General features: G+C 38.1%; 1 protein-coding gene across 1 annotated transcript in view; it reads left to right on the top strand.

Moving 5' to 3' along the window:
- Positions 1 to 1,108: 1,108 nt before the first annotated feature.
- Positions 1,109 to 24,801, top strand: part of SPMIP2 (sperm microtubule inner protein 2) — a 105,136-nt gene continuing 81,443 nt past the window's right edge. Inside the window, exon 1 of the mRNA XM_005607794.4 lies at positions 1,109 to 1,248. Coding sequence (XP_005607851.1) covers positions 1,185 to 1,248 — 64 coding nt within the window. The 5' untranslated portion in view covers positions 1,109 to 1,184. The remainder of the gene's footprint in view (positions 1,249 to 24,801) is intronic.

Genomic DNA, 24,801 nt, shown 5'->3' on the forward strand with positions numbered 1-24,801 from the left:
ACAAGCCTTCCTTGAAGGGGGACCTGGGTGGCAGGTTTCTCTGCCTACCATACTAGCAAAACTCTCCATGGTTAATAGAGAGTGTTTTTATTTTAATCTCTCTCAACCAACAAAAGCTATTACGTTTTCAATAAAGAACCCCATATATTTAGTGTTGAATTTGAAATTACTCTTCTCTTAGAGTTTATATTCCATGGATTATCAGGTCATCGATACTATATTTCTGAGCAGGCTGGAATTAGCTATTTATTCATTTATTCATCCCACAAACATTTATTAAATATCTATTGCATGACAGTCTCTGGGAATTGAAATATGAATAAAGATGCTTTTCCTGTGGACTCCTTGGAGTTAGATTCTAGTGGGGAGGCAGACAAAATAGACAAACAAAGCAATGTGGTAAGAGTTAAAAAAATACAGGCATAAACAAGATACTATAGAAGTTAAAGGGGCGTGAAGGAGAAAATACTTAGCTGTGTCTCCAGGCATCCTCCTGGAAGAGGAGATGTGGGCTCTGTCTCTGACTAAACAAGAAACATTTGCACGGGAACATTATAGGAAGAGCAAATTACGTGAGTAAGGTCTCAGAAGAATGAAAGAGCATTGCACATCATGGGAACTATGAATAGATTGATTGATAGGACCGACGCATAGATTGCAAGTGGTTATATTTGGGGCTGGGGAAAAAATATATACATATATATTTATCTTATTCATTTGTTAATTGTACTTTATCTAGCCAGTGTTTCTCAAATGCAATTAGCAATTCTTTTCTTGTTTGTTTTTTCAAACACCCTCTGCAGAACATTCTTTGGGAAATGTTGAAAGACAGTGTTGATGGAGCCAGCCAGGTCATCTGTTACATAAGCTTGTTTCAGACCCAGTACCTGAACAGGTCTGTTCTGTCTTCCTATTGACACATAAGGGAGAGGTATTATTGGATGCACTTCCTGGGAAGGCTACAGCTGTATCTGTCCATCCTTGGAGACTAGAATACGGAACTCTGTTAGAAGGAAGGAACACTCCATCTCCCTGTCATAAAGCGTCCTTAGCAACCATCTACCTAGTTCAGGTCACAGACAGGGAAAGTAGAGACTGTACAGTCTTTGACTCTTTCTGGTGCAGACAAACTGGTTTGAGGAAGCTGAAGAAGATAGTCCAGTGACACAGTTGAGACCTTAGCCATGGCATCTGTATCTTATCGAGAGCCAATATCTACCACAGTGGGAAAACGGATGATTGTTACAGGTAAAGAGTTTTTGTGTATGTTTTCACAAGGAGATCTAAACTGTCTTTATCCCTCACTTGTATGATGCTCACATATGATACAGAATGGGTATGAAAATGAAATAGTCACATGTGTTTATCTTATACAACACTGCTACTCTAATCATGCACACTCAGTCTGGGCATCAACACCATGCTGCCATAAATTGGCATCACAGTTCTCACTGTATCTGAGCTAACTTTCACAAAGGGACATTTTTATGTCATAAAGTTTCTGTTTGTTTAAGAACTACTCTGAAGTTAATAAAAAGTATACTTTTGATCAAATTTTAATTATTAGTGATTTAAGCTTCTTGTATTTTTATAAACTTGATGGATTAGGTTGATAAAAATTTGAGCAAGATGTACACTAAAACTAGTGCGACTGTTAGCTTGCATTTTGTTCCTTCAACTTGCTTTAAATGATTTGGGTGGTATATGTGTGTGGAATTACAATAAAATGTAATTAAATAGAATATGACTAATTGAGTAAGTCTATAAGAAATAAACTAAACTTCATCTTATTTCCTTTATATTTTTAAATCATGAGCATATTTTATAAGCTATATGCCCTTGCTTACCTGTAAATTTTCACTTAAGTCCTGAGAAACCTGGCTTAGACTATCTACCATTCATTTATTTGTTTAATTCCAGTGTATACATATACAAGTATCAGAATTGTTAACCTGTACTCCATGGAAAAAACTTTATCAATGAGAGTACGGTGCTTCCTTGCAATTCCTTTTGCGTCTAGACTTACAGACTCTACTCATTTCCAAAGTTACTTAGGTCAGCACCTTTTCCTCCCACCCGTCTAAGTTCCTTCTTGGAATCCCCCAGCCTGCTAAATGATTTTTTGAAATGTTGCAGACATCAAGCTTTGCTCTTTGTGCTGTAAAGTCTATAAGTTTTGACAAATTCATAAGTCCATATATCCACCATTATAGTATCATATGGAATAGTTCTGCCACTCCAAAAATCTGCCGTGCTCCAGCTGTTCATTCCTCCTTCTCTCTCCCCAAGCTCATAGCAACCACCGATCTTTTCACTGTCTCTATAGTTTTGCCTTTTCCTGAATGTCATAGAGCTGGAATCATACAGCATGTAGCCTTTTCAGATTGGCTTTTTTCAATTGCCAATATGCATGAAGTTTCCTCCGTGTCTTTTCACAGCTTGATAGCTCATATTTTTCCATCACTGAATAATTTTCCATTGTATGGGTGTACCATCATTTATCTGGTCACTTGTTGAAGGACATCTTGGTTACTTGCAATTTTTGCAGTTCTGATAAAAGCTTCTATAAATATTTGTATGCTGGCTCTTACATGAATATGTTTTCAAATCAATTTGGTAAATACTTAGGAAAGTGACTGTTTGATCATATGGTAAGACTATGTTCAATTTTGTAAGAAACCACCAAACTGTCTTTGAAACAGTTGTACCATTTGGTATTTCCACCAGCAAGGAGTGAAAGTTCCTGTTGCTTTGCACCCTTGTTAGCATTTGGCATTCTCTGTTTTATTACTTTTAGCTATTCTAATAGGTATGTTGTTACATCTCATTGTTTTTTTAAATTCACAATTCCCTAATCACCAATGTTCATATACTTATTTGTCATCTGTATATCTTCTTTGATGAGATGTCTGTTCATAATGTTTGCCTGTTTTGTAATTGGGTTTTTTGTTTTCTTACTGTTGAGTTTTAAGGTTTCTATGTATATTTTGGATACAAGTCTTTTATCAGATAAGTATTTTGCAAATATTTTATCCTAGTCTGTACTTGTCTTTTCATTCTAATGTAATCTTTCATAGAGCAGAAGTTTTTAGTTTTAATAAAAGTGCAAGTAATCCATTTTTTCTTTCATGGATTGTGTTTTTGTTGTATCTAGAAATTCATCGCCAAATCTAGGGTCACCTAGATTTTTCTCCTATATTTTCTTCTAGAAGTTTTACACTGTTGTGTTTTCATTTAGATCTATGATCATTTTGAGGTGATTTTTGTGTCAAACTTTTTATTTCTATCATCCAATAAATTTTCTCTCTGCCTAAAGCCAGTTTGGGTTGGGTTTTCTGTCACTTGCAACTGTGATTCTTCATTGATGCTTAAAATTTCTTCTACTTTATGTCAGTGTATGTATATCCATATAATTCAAATTCTTGTCACCTTTGATAGACTTATGGTCTTTTATTATATTGATACGTAATAATTAACTTCACGTTCTCCCATACTTTATATTTAATTTCCAAATTTTTGCTGTTATAATGAAGATACATGAATAATTTTGCATAAATTATTTGTCCCTTTCTGTTATTTTCTTGAGATATATTTATAAAGAGTGGAATCAGCAGGTGAAAGATACAGATTGTTCAAGCCACGAACTTTGGAGAATTGTGTGAAATACTATGAACAATGTATTTGTTTTAAAGCTTGCAAATACTTTTTAAGACCACTTTTATTTATCTTTAATAATTGGAGAGGTATAAGGGCCAGCCCCGTGGCCTAATGGTTAAGTGTGGTACATCTTGCACCTGGTGACCCAGGTTCAGTTTCCAGGCATGGACCTACACCACTCATTGGTGACCAAGCTGTAGCAGCAACCCACATAGAAAATAGAGGAAGATTGGCACAGATGTTAGCTTAGGGTGAAGCTTCTTCAGCAAAAAAAAAAAAGAAAAAATGGAAAGGTATGTATCAATCTTGTTTTTTTTTTTTTTGAGGAAGATTAGCCCTGAGCTAACATCCGTGCCCATCTTCCTCTACTTTATATGTGGGACACCTGCCACAGCATGGCCTAACAAACAATGTATAGGTCTGCACCCAGGATCTGAACTGGCAAACCCAGGGCCACCAAAGCAGAACATGCAAACTTAACTGCTGCGCCACTGGGTCAGCCCCTATATAAATCTTTTTTTGAATGTAACTTTTAAAAATTTTAATATGAATGTTCTTAACTATATACCAATAAACTCCCACTTACTTGTCACTCATATTCAACAATCATCAAAATTTTCCACATTTGATTCATGTATCTTTTTTCTTTTTCTTTTGCTGAAATATTTTAAAGTGAATCGCGGATACTGTAGTATCTCATCCCTGTATATTTCATTGTACATCTCTAAAAAATATGAACATTTTCTTATATAACCACATTACCATTATCACACCTAATAAAATTAACAATTATCCTTTGGCATCATGTAATAACTAGTCCATAATAAAATTTCCCTGATTGTCTCTAAAATGTATTTTTACAGTTGATTATGAGAATAAAGACCAAAATGAGGTCCACACATTGCATTTGGTTGTATTGATTCTTATAGTATCTTTTAAACTGGTGCAACCTTCCTTCTTTTTTTCTTGCCATTTACTTGTTGCAGAAATTGGGTCAGCTATCCAGCAGAAAGGTCCAATGTTTTGGGTTTGTCTCTTGCTTCCTTGTCACGTCACTTAACTTGTTCCTCTATCCTGTGTATGTTCTGTAAATTGAATTTGACTCTAGAAGCTTGATTACAGTCAGATTCAACTCTTTAGGAAAGCTCGTCTCTTGGATGCAGCTGTGCACACACAACACTCAAACTTTTAAGCAGTTCAAACAACAATTTCAATTCCAATAAAGCCCGTTACTTAGTACCTTTCTAACTTATTGGGACTCAGACCTCTTTCCTCTATACTTGCAAGTGTTTTTAATGGAAAGCTCATGTTCTCATAAAAATGTTGGCATAAGTCGTTATGTACCCTGGTTAGGCAAACAAAAAGTTGATTTAATCCATACCATACGTCAAATATTGTATAGGTGCAGTAAAAACATAGGAAATGTCTTGTCACCATTAATAATTAATGTAAAAACAAGAAAATGTCATGAAAATAATTTTTAAAAATTATCTTGAATGCTCAGATGTAAGGAAAAACTAACCAGATTATAGGAGGATAAGAAAATAGCTGAGAAATTTTGTGGCAATTCTGAGGATGATTTTGGAGCACTTTTAAGAGTTTTATAGGATTTTTATTGATGTATAATTTTGTTTTAAAATCAACTTTTTCTTCTTTTGCTGTAAGTGTAACACTAGTCTTATACTTATCATTGATAGCTATAGTTGTTTTTTGATTTCTTTTATTCCTAGTGGGACTCCATTATTCTATGAGATGATTCAAAGTGTGTATTTACTTAGTGTATCTTGACTACTTAACTAATTTGACCATTCATCAAGTTTTATTTGTCAATTAAATTTTAATATTTTTCCTTTTAAAATATATTTTTAAAACTAAATTTTTATCTTATAGATTTGAAATCCAGTTTAACAAATACAGATCAAATCTCTATTGAATACTAAAAACTTGGCCATAAGCTTTGAACAATACAAAAATGAACATGCATAAGATGTTCTCTTTTTTCTAGAAGCTTATGATTTATTCTTCTGGTTAGAACATTATAGGTTATCCTGTTATCCTATCTGTTTTATTTAAATATCCATCACACCATACTGTGGCATTGAAAGACACACAAATCCAATTCCAAAGACCTTGAGAAATAATGTAAAAGAAGTGGAAAAGGAAGAAAATTACTTCATACGGGACTCCACACAACTCAGCCATATGTTTTGTTTTGTTTTGTTTTTATACTCATTTTTCTTTTGAATATCGTAATTAAAGCATAAATTACCTCCTACATTACAGATGGATCTTAGAATTTATTTAGTTTGCAATTCATAAAGGGGTAGAGATTCTTTTTGAAAAAACTGTCAGTGAGTCCAACTTTTAAAACTTTTTAAAAAGTGATATGTAACATATACTCTATCAAGTACATTAATCTAGTGTTCAGCTTGATAACATTTCACAAAGTGAACACATCTACGCATCTACTTTTTATATCAAGATCGTGAACATTTTCATTACCCTAAAAAGTTCCTTTATGCCCTTTCCCAGTCAATCTCCCCAAAGTCAAACACTGTTTTGATTTCTGTAATCCATGTTTTTGACAACTCTGAGTCTAATCTGAAAAGGTGAATTATCATCTGTATTTTTAAAACATTTTATTTGCTGACTTATTCTTCCGCATAAATTTTACTGTTAATTTGCTGTTTTAATACATATTAAGGAGATTTTATAGATAGGTTTTTTTGCATTACAAAGATCTTACTATGAAAACTAATACCATAAGCAAAATTATGAAGAGAGTTTGAGTATTCAGAGCACAGCTATGTATTTTTAAAATATCTGTTTACATACAAATGATATAGTTGGTTTATCCAGTTCCAGATTCTGTTTTAAAACTACAAAATTACATTTAAATGACACTTTTTTTATTCATATTTTTTCATGAATTCCCACTTGCTCCAAATTAAAGAGATTTATGGAATAAATAACATGGGATGTTAAGTTTAAAAGGCAGCATAATAGATAATCTAATTTATACCTATCATTTTTCAGATGGGAATACTGAGGTTCAGAGAGCTAAGCAACTTGCTCAAGGTCACACAGCCTTGATTAGAAGGATGGCGGTCTCTGTCTGCCCCTTGTTTTTATGATGTATTTACGTGCATTATATCCAGATTACTGACTAAATAAAAATATTAATGTATTCAGTTAGCCGTCATATATCTACTAGAAAATCTGCTTGTGTAAACCAGGAAAATTGCAGAATTCCATCTTATAAAGGAGTAATCACAATATGAGATTTCTGTTAGAAATATATTAGAATTGGAAATATTCTCTAGGAAATGGCCAAAAACCAACATGATGAATGAAACCATAAGTGGTAGGAGAAGTACATAAATGTGTATGTAATTTTGAAAAGCATTGCTCCATTAGCCTGGGTTTCAGATCCATTTATTCATCTCGTTTTTTCCCTGTGAAACTGTCACGCTAATAGTTATGTCTCAAATTCAATTATTTTAAAAATAGAAAATGACTTCACACTGAACTGCCAGTGGTTTTCTATTCGAAGAACAAATAAAACAGTCCTACTGCAAATTCAGCTGAAGTCTCAGAACTATAATTCATAAAGCAAATATTTCAGATTTTTAAAAACTGTCATGACAAAAGCTTACATGTTTTAATGGTACTGACACATGTGGTTGGCTAGTCTGTATTTTATTCTGTAGTCCTAGAATATGACTTGCCTGAATCAAAACTTATCTACAAGTGACGGCAGTTCCAAATCTATCCTACCTTACATTGCTGGCCATCTAAATCATCAACAATATGATTTTTAGGAAAAAAAATTAGTTCCTGCCATCACTTTGAGGAGCATCTAAAGAGGACTGCGAAGGGCAAGGCTTGCCTCATATTCCAGTTTTTGCTTTTTTTAGAACAATAAACACCTTTATTACATGAACTAAGATGGGAAGGAGAAGGGTTTATTTGCCTTTCTGGGTCTTGATTAAATTGTCCAAACTTGATACCTTGTAGCTTACATTAATATCACTTAATGTAATCAGAAATGCTCAAGATTAAGCAAAAAAAAGTTTTTTGTTGTTGAAACAGGGTTTGAAAAAATTAATCCTTTTGTCAAAGATTAGTTGATGGTTTACTGTGGGCTGGGCACTGTGCACCCTTCTAGAAAATAGAGATGAACATGAAGATCCTGCTTCAAGAAACAAGGACTGTAAACTTAGACATCAGTCTTGGCTTTTCCTCTTAAACCTTCCGACCTCAGTTTTCTCATCTGTAATTTGGGGATAATAGTTCCTATTTCATAAGGTTTTCTATGATGAGTTAACGAAATGAAAGTGCCTACATATAATATGAATTCAATAACTTTTTTGCACTTTTTTTCGTTAAGGAGCTATACTGTTTTTTTTTTTTTTCTGGAGAAGCTGACTTTCTGGAGGAGGCAGTTGCTGGGAGAGGACACAAAAATCATCCTAAAATCCTATTTTTTCTTAAGAAACAACCAAGTACACTTGATTTCACAAAGTCAGAAGCCATGAGCAGGTTTTTAAAAGGGTACAGAGAGAAATAATCTAAGATTGCCGAAACCAGTGGTTTTTAAACTTTAATGTGCATGTTAATCACCTGGGGAGTCTTGTTAAGCTGGTTGGGAGATGCTTGAGGGTTTGCCTTTTTATGAAGCTCCCAGGTGATGCCCATGTTGCTGGACCAGGGACCATGCTTTCAGTAGCAAGGATCTAATTTCTTCTAGCTCCACCATTTACTTACTATCGTGACCTCAGAGAAGATATTTACCTCTGTGTGCCTCAGTTATACAATCTGTAAAGTGGCAATAATAGTAGGTACTTCGTAGGGTTGCTGGGAGTTTTAAGTGAGTTGATACACACAGAATACTTAGAACAGCGCCTGGTACGTGCTAGGCTCCACATATGTGTCAACTATTGTCATCCGACATAGATCACTAGCAATATAAGTAAACTGCCGGCTACTGGGCCCAGAAGATGAAGTTATTTGTGATGCTAATAAATAGAGCCCACACAAAATATATTTTTTTAACGTGATAACTATTGGTCTTTTGGATTTTCCTATAAACCTGATCTAAATAATGCTAAAGAAAACAAGTTCCATTGAAAAGATGTAGCTTTCCATTTGAAAAGAATGGCAGATTTTGGAATACTACCTATAAACCTCATAATTTACATAATCTTGGTTGATGAGAACTATATGGCATTCTCTAGTCAGGCTGAAGAGAAAGATCTCCTCAGGGTGCTCTGGGTGGGGAGTCTTTCATCACAGGCACCATCTTTGTCTGTTCACTCTGAGTCTCTTTCCCTTGCCTTTCCTCACTCTCCTGCAAGAGGAGAGAGAGCACAAGGAAGCACTTTACTCTTGACACCTGCTGCGTATGACGCTAGTCAATTTCATTCCCAGCAAGTGATAAAGGATGACGTGCCTCACTGTCTTGCTAACCCCGGTTGCCAGCAATTATCTCAGAAAAGGGAAAACTTTTCACAGCACCTATTAAAAGGCCCCTTTGACGGCAAATATCATCTTTTAGAAAAATACACTCCAGGGAAAAGTCCGAGACAGAAGATTATCCGTGCCTTTAAGAATAACAGCACTGGGGTTGGCCCCGTGGCCGAGGGGTTAAGTTCGCGCGTTCCGCTGCAGGTGGCCCAGTGTTTCGTCAGTTCGAATCCTGGGCGCGGACATGGCACTGCTCATCAAACCACGCTGAGGCAGCGTCCCACATGCCACAACTGGAGGGACCCACAACTAAGAATATGCAACTATGTACCGGGGGGCTTTGGGGAGAAAAAAGGAAAAAAATAAAATCTTAAAAAAAAAAAAGAATAACAGCACTGAAAGAGACCTCAAATTATTTACCTGATCAAATCATTTATCTGGGGCAGCACTTTCTAAAATAAAGGTAATAATTTCTGGAAATTTTACAGAACTGCAGAGAGGCATCATTTGAGGAGAAAGAATGAGCAGACTGATTGCTCCTGTTCTGTTTTAGGGTTGAACTAGACAAACATCACAAGGAGTCCTACTACCCCATTTCCAAGCAGAGTTTAAGCAGGACTGAGTTTCTCTGACAAGGACCTAGGACAGCCTTAGGAAATCTTCTGGTGGAAGAAAGGGGGAGATTTGGTAAATATCTAAGCCTCATTCCTGGCAATCAAGTGAATTGCCCTAGGAATGGAAGTGGAGGGACCTGAGGGAAGACCTAGGAGCCCTAAGTGGCTGGAATAGCACTTGGAATAGCAGCAGCTCCCAAGTTTACTAAACAATGATGAAAACTCACCACCGCAGAGTTGGGGGAGGGAGGTGGCTACCGAGGAAAAAAGAGACATGGTGTGCCATGAAATAGCCAAATCCAGTTTCTGGGTCCTTTGTGAGATATTTTTTTTTAATTGAGGTCTCATTGGTCCATAACATTGCCAATTTCAAGTGTACATCATTATATTTCATTTTCTGTATAGATGGCATCATATTCACCACCAAAAGTCTAGTTTCCAGCCATCACCATACATATGTGCCCCTTTATTCCTTTCACCATCCCCGACCTCCTTCCCCTCTGATAACCACCAGTCTGTTCTCTGTATTTATGTGTTCGTTTTTTTATCTTCCACATATAAGTGCAATCATATGGTATTTGGCTTTGTCTGACTTATTTCGTTTAGCATAGTACCTTCAAGGTCCATCCACGTTGTCACAAATGGCATGATTTTGTCCTTTTTAATGGCAGAGTAGTATTCCATTGTATATATATACCATATCTTCTTTACTCATTCTCCCATTGATGGGAACCTAGGTTGCTTCCAAGTCCTTGTTATTATGACAAATACCGCAATGAACATAGAGGTGCACATAACTTTTCAAATTACTATTCTCGTGTTCTTTGGATAAATACCCAGAAATGACATTCTACTGCTAGTAACAGTAAGATCTCCCTGAAGGGGATTCTGAGCTTGCCATAATCCCAAATCTAGGGTACTGATTCTTGAAATGTAATATGTGTAAGAACCACTTATGGAGACTTTTAAGAATGCAGGATGCCCCAAATTCTGAGTTAGTTTTTCTGGAGCCCTTGAACCTGCTATTAAACAAACACACCAAGAGACTGTGATACAGATAGTCCATGTGACACATGGTGGGAACAGTAGACCCTAGGGCAATAGAAACTGTTCATATACTGTTCCTAGAAGCTCACATATGCTCCAATTCTATTGCTCTGTAAGGTCTGACTTGCCTCTAGTCAGAAGAAGATCAAGTCTTGCCTCACAGCCATTGATTTTTTTTTTTTTTTTTAAGATTTTGCTTTTCCTTCTTCTCCCCAAAGCCCCCGGTACATAGTTGTATATTTTAGTTGTGGGCCCTTCTAGTTGTGGCATGTGGGACGCCGCCTCAGCATGGCTTGATGAGCAGTGCTAGGTCCGCACCCAGGATCCAAACCAGCGAAACCCTGGGCTGCCGAAGCAGAGCGCGTGAACTTAACCACTCGGCCACAGTGCCGGCCCCACAGCCATTGATTTTTAAAAGTAATTTAAAAGGTCACAATTAGAAAAAAAGATGAGAACATTTGTATGATTCAAATTAGTGTGCATTATATCATTCTGTAAATGATTATATAAAAACAAAATATGTTTTTCAGCCCAATGAATTATGACACTGATGACAGGATAATTAGGAATCTAAGTAGTCAAAACTCATGCAAACAAAGCTATCTGAAGTGAAGGGAGATTAGTGGATAAACGCTGGTAGCAGTCAGGTGAGATAAAATCTTTGTTCACAGGAAAGAAATAATACCTCCCACATCTCTTTCTTTTAGGGATTTCCAGACTCTTTTAAACTTTAATTTAAAGACTAAGTAGCTATCACTACCCTATTTTCACAAAATGGAAGCAGAACAAAGTAGACATGCTAGTCATGTGGACTAAATAAAGAAGTTTAAAAAAAAAACCCACAAAACCGATGATTCTATAATCCTAGGAACTGACATGGTAAATCACATTCTCTTTTCTGAGGATTGTGTATCCACTCAGAACACAGGATTCAGTGCTGAACTGCACTTCCCTACCCATCACCACCCACACAGGGTGTGCGTGTGCCTGTGTGCACACAAGCTTTCACACACACCCTTTGACGTGTGGAAATGCCCTGAGGAGTGTCACCTCCTCTTGTCTGCAGGGATAAAAAAAGAAACCCACAATGCAAAACCCAGAAGACTATCAGTTCTAGATATCAGGGATTTCTTTTTTTTCCTCAAACCGAGCGTCTTAGACTCGCTAGAAATGGGCCAAAAAAATAAAAGATAGGAGGCCAGCCCCCTGGCCCAGTGGTTAAGATCCCATGCTCCACTATGGTAGTCCAAGGTTTCGCTGGTTCAGATCCTGGGTGCAGACATGGCACCACCCGTCAGGCCATGCTGAGGTGGCATCCCATGTGCCACAACTAGAAGGACCCACACCTAAAATATACAACTATGTAACAGGGGGGTTTGCGAGAAAAAGCAGAAAGGGGAAAAAAAAAGATTGGCAACAGTTGTTAGCTCAGGTGCCAATCTTTAAAAAATAAGGAAAAATAGGGGCTGGCCCCGTGGCCGAGTGGTTAAGTTTTCGCGCTCCACTGCAGGTGGCCCGGTGTTTCGTCAGTTCGAATCCTGGGCGCGGACATGGCACTGCTCATCAAACCACGCTGAGGCAGCATCCCACATGCCACAACTAGAAGGACCCACAACGAAGAATATACAACTATGTACCGGGGGGCTTTGGGGAGAAAAAGGAAAAAATAAAATCTTAAAAAATAAATAAATAAATAAAATAAAGAAAAATAAATGATAGCTTATCATTGACCTTGGCATATAATTACTCAGAAGATAAAGATTGAAATGAGAGTTTTCAGTAAATCCCCAATACCGTGATAACTCTCCCTGTGCTTTCCAGGGAGGAGAGATGCTGTGGAAATACTGTCTATATGTATGGATTGTTTTATGTGAGCGCTAAAAGTAGGAAGCTATTTACGTCAGTCTATATATTGGCCAAGAACTCCATTAGTCATTGCTAAATAAATGGCACCCTGCTGCTACTCACCCGGAACGCTCTGAGGCACGATTGGCAGCATGGAGAGGCAGGTCATTCACAATCAATGTGGGAGATCGAAAGCCTCTGCCTTTGCGATTTTGGGTCTGAGGCCCATGGTCATCCTGGTGCATAGCATTTTTTTATGGTTTCCTCCAATTGGCAATCACAGTTTTAATGGCCGTGGCAGATGACTTTGGAAGATTGCAATATTTATTCACAACATCCAGCTTTTATTTCAAGTCAAACTGTCTCAAACCTTATCTTCAAAGTTGGGTGGGAGTTTGTCCAGCCATTTTAGCGTGAAGATGTAACAAATGTAGACAAAAAGTATACATGTACATGTTCACTTCACCACTGTGAATCACCGAAAATAAAGACAGAGTGCCTTGACTTAAAATGTTTTGAAGTTGAAAGATACATTTGGGATTGAGATTGTGCCCAAAAGAAAATTATGTATTGTACAAAAGTTAGGGCCACCTATTAAAGCAGAGAGTTCACAAAAGGTGGGGTAGGGTAGCCCCACAGACAAGTGGAAAGGAAATGACACCCGACCCACCTGGCCTGGAGGCAGAGATCCAAGGTCAGGGCTACTTCAATTTGCTTGCGCTCACCTTCTCACATCTCAACTGGACACAATTGAGTAGATAAAATTTTGAGCAAGTGACTCCAACATAAGTCACCTTCAAAGACAACTTCTACCATAATGGTTATTCCTGCCGTCTGTTCATCAAAAGGGATCACAAGCATTTGGGTCTTCTATCTCCTCCCTTTACCAAATGACTGATATACTCTTAATCTCTGTCTACTCCCCACCCCCCCACCTCCAATCTCTCCCTATTTTCTTCTCTTCTACAAAGAAACTGAAGAAGAATGAGGAGCAAAAAAGCCGCACATACATAATCACAAATCCTAGTTGCTCTGTGTTTACATTTTCTAAAACTGCTACCAAAGGAGATTAGGGAATCTTGATTAGAGCTTTGAAATTCAGCTCCAATACAGAGCTGATTTGCGGTACTGCCAACGCCCAACAAGTAAATCCAACAGGCCAGATGACTGGTGTCCCAATCCTTGTACATTTATTTTGCCTCTTTCTGGCTTTCGTTTCTCTTGTTCTCCAGATTGAGACCGTCTTGTTTCAGTCACACCCACATTCTGTCTTAGGATGACCCACTGTCCCAGTTTACCCAGAATAAGGACTTTCCCGGAGACACTGACTTTTCAGTGCTAAAATTGGGATGAGTTGGTCACCCTAACTCTGACCCTTAGTTGCTGCCATAGCCAGGCCAGCATCCTCAACCCCAACACATCTACTTCAAGTTGCAGATAGAATTCATTATCTGAATTCTGCACAAAGCAGGATGGGGAAGTGTTCATGACATCAGGGCACCAGGCAAGAGTTCCCTCATATAAAGGCCATTACTAACTTCCTCCCTTGCAGGCAATCAGAGTAAGATGAAAAGGTTCAGGCTGTTCCACAGATATGATTAGATAGATGTCCACCTCTACTTCAAGGAAATCTTGCACAGTTATAAACAGGTGACATTCACTGGCCTATTTATCTGGTCTGATTTGGGACTGCTGTTCCTCTTGACTAAAGATGACTTGTATCAGACCATCTATTGAGTTCATTGTAAACCCGAGCAGAAGACCCCAAATCTATCCCAAATTGTTTCTAGTAATTCAAGATGGCCTCAAATTTTGCAGGGGGAGCAAGACCAGCATTTCGTGCCATCATACTAGCTCAGAGGGCAAAGAATATATAAAATCTTCTTTCCCCTTTTGTGTTTTGAACTTCTTTTTTCCTTGTTTAATGATCAGCTGTCCATGTATTTGTCCAGTTTCTATCATTAGTTGATATGTATTATCTAACATTAGAGTCAAATAAATCATGTAAAGTGCAAATAAGAGGAACAACATAAAAGAACTCTTGGCCACAACCTAAATGTGATGGGTTTGTACTGTGTCAGCTTAGCTAAACTGGAACTACATTTCCCAGAATTCCCTTCTCTGCATAGTTTTGGGTTAGTCTGGGCCACAGGAGACGTTTCCTTTGAGATTTGGAAGGGGGAAGTGAAGCAGCAGACATATTACTTAGGTTGGTACGGGCCACCAGGTGCTGTTGCTGTTCATGCCTGCCATTGCTGACATGTTGGCCCACCTTGTTGGTGTGGGGTAGCTCTTCCAGGGTCTTCCATATCTCCTTCTTCAACTGCATTGACTTCTGGGCCAGGTGATGTTCAGCACCTGCTGCATGCTAGTCATCTGAATCATCAAATTTGGAGGCTTGGAGGCAATGAGAGACTTACTGGAGCCCAGCTAACCTTGTGGGTTCCAGTTTATCCTACAACTGTAAAGCCCACTTTCAGTCTGTCAAGAGCATTCCCAAGCCACACATGGAACTCAGTAGCCAGGATCCTGGATTTTCATGATTTATTCTTATTCTAGCCCCACACCTTCCTCCGTCTTGCCTTGCTGAACGTCTTATTGCCCCAAGACTCCTTCTTTACCATTTTCAGACCCACATTGGCTTGACCCATTGTCTCTGATCTATGCTTGTTTCCCAGCATCTGAATCTCTTTCCTGAACTAGTGGCGATGGACTGATGATGCATGGTGGTGATATCACAGAGTCTTTCTTGTGAAGCTGCCTATTTGGGCAGCTCCAGCTAGGGGACCAGGACATCTGGGACTCACCTTCTTTCTGATTCCACTTTCAAAGGATAAGGAGACAGGACATCGTCTTAGCATCAAGGGCAGCCTAACACAGAGTATGCTACTGGGTATCTACCCAAACAACTTGAAATCAGCAATCCAAAGTAACATATCTTGAATCCAAAGTAACATAACTTGAAATCAGCAATCTAAAGTAACATATACACCCCTATGTTCATTGTCCCACTATTCCCAATAGCCAAGACATGGAAACAATCCAGGTCCCATCAACTGATGATTGGATAAAGAAGATGTGGTGTATATATATATATATATATATACACACACAATGGAATACTACTCAGCCATAAAAAAGACAAAATCATCCCATTTCCAATAACACAGATGGACCTAGAGGGAATTATGCTAAGTGAAATAAGCCAAACTAAGAAAGACAAACACCAGATGATTTCAATCATATGTGGAATATGAACAAACATGGACAAAGAGACCATTCAGTGGTTACCAGGGGAAGGGGGTGGGGGTGGGGCACAGGGGTTGAAGAGGAGCACTTATGTGGTGACAGACAAGAAATAATATACAACTGAAATTTCACATTGCTGTAAACTATTATGAACCCAATTAAAAAATAAATTAAAAAAAGTTTGTAGAAAGAAGGGGTGAACGAACTGATTTACAAATCCTTGGGAAGTGCACAATGTAGGCATTTTCCTTTATCATTCTGTTCATAGGCACTAACTTACACATTTGACTGATTGTTCTTCTATCCAGAGAGTCCTTCTGGATATCTCTTTATCCCTAAACTGGGTCAATAATTATCTCAGCAAAAAAGACCACTGCAGAAGAAACACATTTTTCACTTTTTCTGCTTACTTCTTTGCCTGGAAGAGATGTGTGTTGGTGGAAAGGAGAGGAGTCCTCCACAGCGTCTTCTTCCTCTCTCATCCAAAATTTCTCTAGCACTACTTTCTCAGTGACTTACAGGATTTGTTCACTAATACAGACTGCTGAGACTCCCACCAATCTATGCTGTATTCACCCAGGCCTCCCTCTCTCATTATGCCCTACAGAGCTTTCCGGGGTAGTGGATACTTCTGTTCATGCTCCTTTGGAGGAGATAGAAATTGACTTTTTAGCAGAAATGGAAAAGTAAAGGTATTGCAGATGCATTGTGGGAAGCAATGGGAGGGAATCACGTAGCTTCAAAGGGAATGCATTTAACCCCCTCCTCTTTCAGGGGCTCAGCTGCTGCTCACTCAGTGTCTCCTTGTGGGGGGCAGGCTACTGTAAGAAAGGAAATTGAGAGCACAGTAAGACCTCCTACTTCAGCCTTTTGAACTGGCAGACAAGCTCAAAGTCGCCAGGCTGCAACCGCAAGGGGTTACCGAAGAAAAAGTAGGAAGATAAAACGGGAAAGATGACAATCTACAAAGCCCCTTTAAGAGAAAAGAAAAAAGATAGAATTAATCCTCTCCCTTTTTCGTTAACTAGAGGATGAGAAACTAGAAAAAAAGATCTGTTATTTTTCAGTTGTTGCCTTTTCCCCGCTAGTAATTAACATGAAAAAGTAATACCTGAGGGAGCAAAGGTACTGTTAGTTTGTAATTTGTGAACACTGCCATGGTAAGTGGGTTAAGAGAGTCCAGCTATCCATCCACGTTTATTGTTCTCCCTCCTTCATCTGCTGTAAGGAAGAGTCAGCGCTTTAAGAGGGCGAAAACCATGAGGTTTTCTATATGAACCTATACATGTCGTAATGGTCTGATTAATGGACGCTGGCAGTGATTTTGGAAATCTGCGTTACAGTCCATTTCTCTTACACAGATGGTAGGAAAATTTAACAGATTCCCGTCCTCACAGTTCACAATTATTCGATTGTATACTTATATTTTTAGAAATTACAAATTCTAATTTTTCAAACTTGTGTGTTGGCTTCATTGATCTGTCCAAGTCCTGCTCAAGACCCACATTTTCCATGACTACTTCTCACTCATCATGCCCTTCCTTGCGTTTCTTTTTCAATGAAAGAAGCAGCATCCCTAGCTTTGCTCCAAGTGCTCCATGTGTAAGATGACTTTCTTAGCTAGAGTAGAAGCTCTGAGGGATGGGCCAAGCCTTATCCTCTGCCTCATCCTCGTCCATCAACATAACATCGCACATGTAGTAAGCAATATAATTTTTAAACAGCCATAATCATTAATCATTCTAATTGCACAAAAATCTAGGGGTTTTTTTGTTAGTATTTTAATATATTTTATTTATATTTATATATAAATTACAGTGCAAAGCAACACATAAAGCTGATTTCTATATTTGCTCTGACTCTCTTCTTTCTAGTAAGATAGACTGCGTCTCTTTCCTTGGTCCAGCAAAACTTGAAACTTCTGTATTTTACAGTATTTGTAAGGGCGTGAAGACAGATACCCAGAAGTCACACCAGTGTTGCTGGCCTTTGCTTTACAAAACAGTCTCAGTAATATTGAATTAAATTTCATTTCTAAATGGTTTGCCACACTTGAAAAATAATTCTTTCTAAATGGCAAATTATTAGCTGTATTTTAAAAACTGAATTCTTCTGCAATAGCATAATACTCTTTCAGAATGTGTTGCTGAGAGGTCTGCACCTGACTAGTTTGCACATGACATTGGATTTCTCCCTTCTTTCAGTAAGAGAATTCTTTCTGTAGCATACACATCACACGTTTCGCTTTCTTTCTTGCTTTCTTGCTTTCTCTCTCTCTCTCTCTTTTTCTTCCTTCCTTCCTCCCTTCTTTCCTTCCTTCCTTCTATCCTTCCCTCCCTTCTTTCTTTCTTTCTTTCTTTTTCTTCCCTTTTTTTTGAGGAAGATTAGCCCTGAGCTAACATCTGCTGACATTTCTCCTCTTTTTGCTGAGGAAGATTGGCCCTGAGCTAACATTGATGTCCATCTTCCTCTACTTTATATGTGGGACACCTGCCACAGCATGGCTTGATAAGCGGTGCATAGGTTTGAGCCTGGGATCCGGACCAGTGAACTCCAAGCCACCAAAGCGGAGCATGCAAACTTAACTGCTATGCCACTGGGCCAGCCCCCACACATTTAGTTCTTTATTCCACAAATATTTATTGTGCATCAGGGCACAGGCATACCCTGTGTTTGCATATTGGTTGAGGAAGGGAAAGAGACGAAAAGCAAAAAAACCTGGGACTTTCCAATTCCGCTAGTTTAGCATCAATTAACATCTAACAATATTGTTAAATTATTTACATTCCTGTAGGGCTTGGAAGTCCCCAGACTGATTTTCCCATCATTCAGTAAATACATGATTTTATTACCATCACTGTGATGGCAACAAACGAGAAAAATTAAGTTCCAGTTCATACTAAAAATTTAGGAGATTCTATGAAAAGGTAGCTGTAGATGATGAAATATAAATCTTATAAATTTGAAAAGGCAATGTAGAAAAAAAAGCATAAAACAAAGAATGAGACTACTGGTTGATAGACTGATGGCACATCATGGCAACGTAGTAAGTGTGTGTGTTTAAACGTATGTCAGGAGAAAAAGATCCACTGAGAGTGAGTGCCATTTGGGGTCACATACTAAAGCATGAATGGCGTAATCTGATTGCTTTTTTCATTTTTTCTTTTAAAAATATAGTAAGATAAACATAACGTAAAATTGTAAATTTAAAATTTAAAAAACATAAAATGGTGAATACTTAAAAACATACAGTTCTGGGGGCCGGCCCAGTGGCGCAGTGGTTAAGTGAGCATATTCCGATTCAGCACCCTGGGGTTCACCGGTTCAGATCCCGGGTGTGGACGTGGTGTTGCTCATCAAGCCGTGCTGTGGGAGGCGTCCCACATATAAAGTAGAGGAAGATGGGCACAGATGTTAGCTCAGGGCCAGTCTTCCTCAGCAAAAAGAGGAGGATTGGCAGCAGATGTTAGCTCAGGGCCAGTCTTCCTCAAAAAAAAAACCCACCAAAAAACCTATACAATTCTGTAGCATTAAGTACATTTACCCCATTGTGCAACCATCACCACCATCTGTCTTCAGAACTTTTTCATCTTGCAAAATCGAAACTCTGTTCCAGTTAAACACTAACTCTCCATTTCCCCCCTCCCAGGCCCTGACAACTGCCATTCTACTCTCTATCTTGACGAATTTGACTACTTTAGTAGTCTCATATAAGTGAAATCATACAGTATCTGTCTTTTTGTGATTGGCTTATTTCACTTGGCATAATGTTCTCAAGGTTCATCCATGTTGTAGCTTGTGTTAGAATGTTGTTATGGACTGAATTGTTCCCCAACCCCCAATGTGGCTGTATTTCGACACAGTTCCTTTAAAGAGAGAATTAAGGTTAAATAAGGTCATAGTGTGGGACCCTAATCCCATAAAACTGAGGTCCTTATAAGAAGAGGAAGGAGCACCAGAGCTCTTTCTCTGTCTGTGTGTGCAGAGGAAAGGCCATGTGAGGACACAGACAGGAGGGCCATCTATAAATCAGGGAGTGAGGTCTCACCAGAAACTGACCCTGAAGGCATCTTGATCCTGGACTTCCAAGCCTCCAGAACTGTAAGAAAACAAATATCTGTTGTTTAAGCCACCCAGTCTATGGTATCTTGTTACTGCAGCCCCAGCGGACTAACACATGTACACACCACATTTTGTTTACACGTTCATCCGTTGATGGATGCTTGTGTTGCTTTACCTTTGGGCTGTTGTGAATAACGCTGCTATGAACTTGGGTGTACAAATATCTGTTCCAGCCCCTGATTTCACTTCCTTTGGGTATATACCCAGAAGTGGAATTGCTAGATCATATGGTAATTCTATGTTTCATTTTTTTGAGGAATCATCACAGTATTTTCTACAGCAGCTGCACCATTTTACATTCCCACCAGCAACGCACAGGTGCTCCAATTTCTCTGTATCTCTCATTATAAAAACACTTAAATATGATATTTTGGTTCCCGTGAGGAACCTGTGACCACTCAGTAATAACTGTAGACTTGGGACTATTGACTACCCATTCAAACGTATCAAGTTAATTTGCTTTCCCATAAGCAGTAAGGTAACAGTACACAATACTGCTTTTGACAGGGGATTCAAAATGAATGGGAGCATTTGGTGCCATTTTGTATCAGCCTTACTTCATCAAAAGTTATTTCAAAATTCTGTGGTGCTAGGCTAGCCATGGTTATTCATGTTAAAAATGAAAAAGTCACCCTTCCTCCCACAGTGCTTGCGCCCATTCAACTACAACATCTTTTCAAATCTTTCCTCTCTGGGTAGTCTAAAGCTATCAGATTAGACGTCATCTCAGAGCCCACGCCCTGAATTGAATTATGGTGTTTGTGATCGTGATGTTATTTGCTTTCAGCTCCAAGTTTTATAAAATCACGTAGCTCATAAATAGAGATTAGGAATTTGTTTCTCCACATAGACTGTAAACTCTGTTAATACTCTCTGCTAAGTAGGATATCTTTTAAAAATCTTTCCTTATAATTATTTTCAATTTTTATAGATTTAAGGAGCCATTTGAGGAATAATTTTCATAAACATAAAAAAATTAAAGAAAATTGCAAAAACCCCAAATTTTGTAGTACGCTTTTCAGTATAGTAGCAATACCCTCCACATACTTCAACTACTCCAGGATCATGATTACAGCTTTTAACTATTCTGTACTATTCTTAAAGTGTCTCCTTCTGCACACATTAAAGGATAGGGATATATATTTCAAGTATTTAGTATCTGTTAGGTATTCTAAATGCTCACTAGGAGTCATTTACAGTGATCGCAGCATCTTCCTTTTTCAGGCTACATCAGCCGAAAGGCAGACTGAGGGAGAATTGCAAGTCAAAGTCAATATTTAACTGATACTTCACTTGGACTTTGTATTCTAATTTCAAGCTTTGATGTTTAATAATTGATTGAGGGAGAGGAGTAAAAATTAGCTCCGTTTTGTTCAACAGTTTTCTCAGTGATTTGAATCAAGAGAAAGCAGGCTGTCAGGTTATCAGAAGGCATAAATCTAGGAGAAAGAGAGTAAAAATGAGATGACAATTTGGGTTGTAAAAGGTAATATTTTAGAATTAGGGGCTGAAACTAACAAGATTATAATTTAACAGGAATAAATACGAACCTTGTACTTAGGATTTAAAAATCAACAATACATCGTGTGATTGGTTGGTGTGGAGGTTGTAGCTGACTGTAAACGCAAGATGAGCCTGGAGGTTAGTGTGGTTGCCAATAACGCTGACACAGTCACAGATTCTGTGTTCAGCAAAGAATCAGATGCTGCCCTAATTGGACCACACTGTAGCACTATTTTTGGTTGTGAGTGCCACATTTTACGGGAGATGTTAATAAACTGAGGAGCATCCAGAGGCAAGATGGTGAAGAGTCTGAGAATCATGGTACATGAAAACACCTAAAAAAGCGGGGCAGCTGAATTTGCAGAAGAGCCTAATGTGAGGCTTTCCCGGTGCCTGACAGGCTGCCCAATGAGAGAGGGATTATTAACCAGGATTCAGAATTCAGACCAAAGTGTGACTGGCACAGGAAGGCAGATTACAGTTCAATATAAGGAAGAATAATTAGACCTGTCCAAAAATAGAATGTCCTTCTGTTGCTGGAAGTATTTTGGCCATTGGATGAACACCAGCTGTGGGAGGGAACTCTACCTAGGATACAAGGTTGTACCTGCTGACCTCTAGAGGCTGCGCCAATCTAAAGCCCCCCAAAACACACTGGAAACGTGCACCTCTCTGCCAATACTCTGCATGCCATAACTGGATTTAGGGCTGTATTAATGTGATTTCCAAAGCTAACTGGCAACACAAGTGGATTAATATATACACCAATGCAACAGGGCATGGATTTATTTTAGTACAGGAATTTTGCCCATGGTCTCTTACTGCAGAAGCCATCAGAAATCACAACCAGTAGCACTTAATGACCCATTCTCAGAGCCTCTGAGTAGCAGCTGAAACGGAAATATTTGAAGATGAAATTACCTTCCTACCTTCCCATAAGAGTGGCAGCTTAGTATTCTTTCTTGAGTCTAAGAAGATATGAGTTACAATTTCAGAGGCCATAATCAGATGCTTTCAGGAATCAAAACGTCACCGTCATTAGTCTTGGTACACTAATATATGTTAGAAGCTGCTTGGCACTTCTGCTTCTTCTGAAACAACAGCAATGGTCTAAGGCAGTGGTTCTCAAACGTTAGCATGCATCACAATCACTTGGAGGGATTGTTAAGACACAGAATGCTAGGACCCACCTTCAGAGTTTCTGTTTCAGGCGATATGAGGTGGGGGCTGAGATTTGGCATTTTTAATAAGTTCTCAGGTGATGCTTATGCTCTTTCCACCTCTGCATTCAATGAAAGCAGATTGATAGTTTGAAATTGGGCATGGTGGAAATGTTTACACCACAGAAATTAGTAAGTGGGAAAACCACAGCTTTGAAAACTGAGAGACAGTTGTTGACTGTTTACCAGTAAACCACTGCGGTAGACTGAGAGCTGAAAGAAAGTATTGGATGATCTAATGTCTAATGCAACATTGCTCAAATTCACTTCCTTCATGGATTTAATGAATATTTCTTGAGTCCTAGCCAAGTAACCACAGCAATAGTTCTTCAATTAAAATGTGTTGAAAAGATTTCATAAGAATGGTGTACATGAAATAAATGTACTCTTGGATTAAAGCAGACAGTGAAATATGGTTTCATATATTAATTATTTACTGTAAGAAAAAGTCAACATTTGATCCATTTCATAAATGTGTATTAAAATTATAACATGAAAATGCACTTAGAGCAGCGGTCATTAAATAAATGTACATATCAGTTCATCATCATCTAACATTCACTGACTGTTTAAAATATATCAGGCACTGTTCTAAATTCTTTACATGGATTATCTCATTTAATTCTTATAAAAATGTGTCACAAAGATATTGTTATCCCCGTTTTACAGATAAAAAACTGAGTCACAGTGACAGGTATATGATACTTGGTATCAAAGTGTGTATGGTATATCAGGCAGCCATATATCAGGTGATCTCACAGGTAAGGTCCTGGAAACCTCAAATACAGCATTTCTTAAAGACAGTTTAGTGACAACAACCACCTTATTATTATATAATCACTATATTCTTAAATATATTTTTAATACATATTAGAAGAAAATACTGCTAGCATCAATACTTTCATAAAACAATACTAGAATAACACCGGCATTTCAGGGAAAACCATGTTAGACATTGGCTTGATGGTATCAAACCATGATAGCCTACCATCCTAACTCTCCTCTTTTGAGCTACACCTCTCAGAAGCAGATTCCTTGGCCCTCTTTTTATGTTGGGTGGACACTATCATCGGTTGCCATTCTGGCTCCCTAATTTCTATGCTTCCATGAGGTTGACCTACCTATACTTGACATATTTAAATTTATACATCATTATTTGGCTATTATCTGTCTATGATCACTCTGACTTAAAAATCTTCTGTCTTTAAGGTTCTTTTTGATCACAACTAGTGTAGACCCTGGGGATTTCTATTTGTTACCACCCAGTATTGCCTACAATTCATCTTTCACGCTCAGTGCTTTGTTGAAAGCCATAACATGACCTAAAATGAGTATTATGTGGAGCGAAAACTTAGAAACTCTCGAGATGTCAGCGTGTGAAACATATCCTGTAGGGAGTGTAATCTCGCTTTAAAAGGGATCCAGCTGTGAGCAATTAGCTATAGAAACCTGGGGGGCAGGTTTCAGGGTTGAGTAACAAGTTAAACATTGCATTGACAGGGCGTGGTCACTTAGCCACACGTTATAGCCACTAGCTTTTCCCCTGCATAAACACAGTTGCTCAAATTAGTTTCATTTTCGTCTTCTGAATAGACCCTTCTAGACTGCCTCTTTCTGACTCTTCAGCAAGTTATGTGCACTAAAAACCACACCCTCTCTAACAAACATTGCAACAAGTTTTCCGAATCTTAATGAGCCACATTTATCATTAACCACTAGCTTAAGTATCATAGAATTTCACAAGTTTCCAAACTGTAGACCAGCACTGTTCAATAGGAATATAATGCAAACTACATATATAATTCAAAATTTCCTAGTAGCCACATTTAAAAAATTAAGGCAGGTGAAATAACTTTAATAATATACGTTATTTAATCCAATATATCCAAATTGTTATCATTTCAATATGAAATCAATATTGAAAGTTATTAATGAATGAAATGTTTTACATTCTTTCTCTTGTACTAGTCTTTGAAATTGGATACATATTTTCAACTTACAGTACATTGCAATTTGGAGTAGATGCTTAACGAGTCCTCGATAGCTGCCTGTGGCTAACAGCTACTGTATTGGAAAGC

The sequence above is a fragment of the Equus caballus genome, chromosome 2 (genome assembly GCF_041296265.1).
Source record: "Equus caballus isolate H_3958 breed thoroughbred chromosome 2, TB-T2T, whole genome shotgun sequence".
NCBI lineage: Eukaryota > Metazoa > Chordata > Mammalia > Perissodactyla > Equidae > Equus > Equus caballus.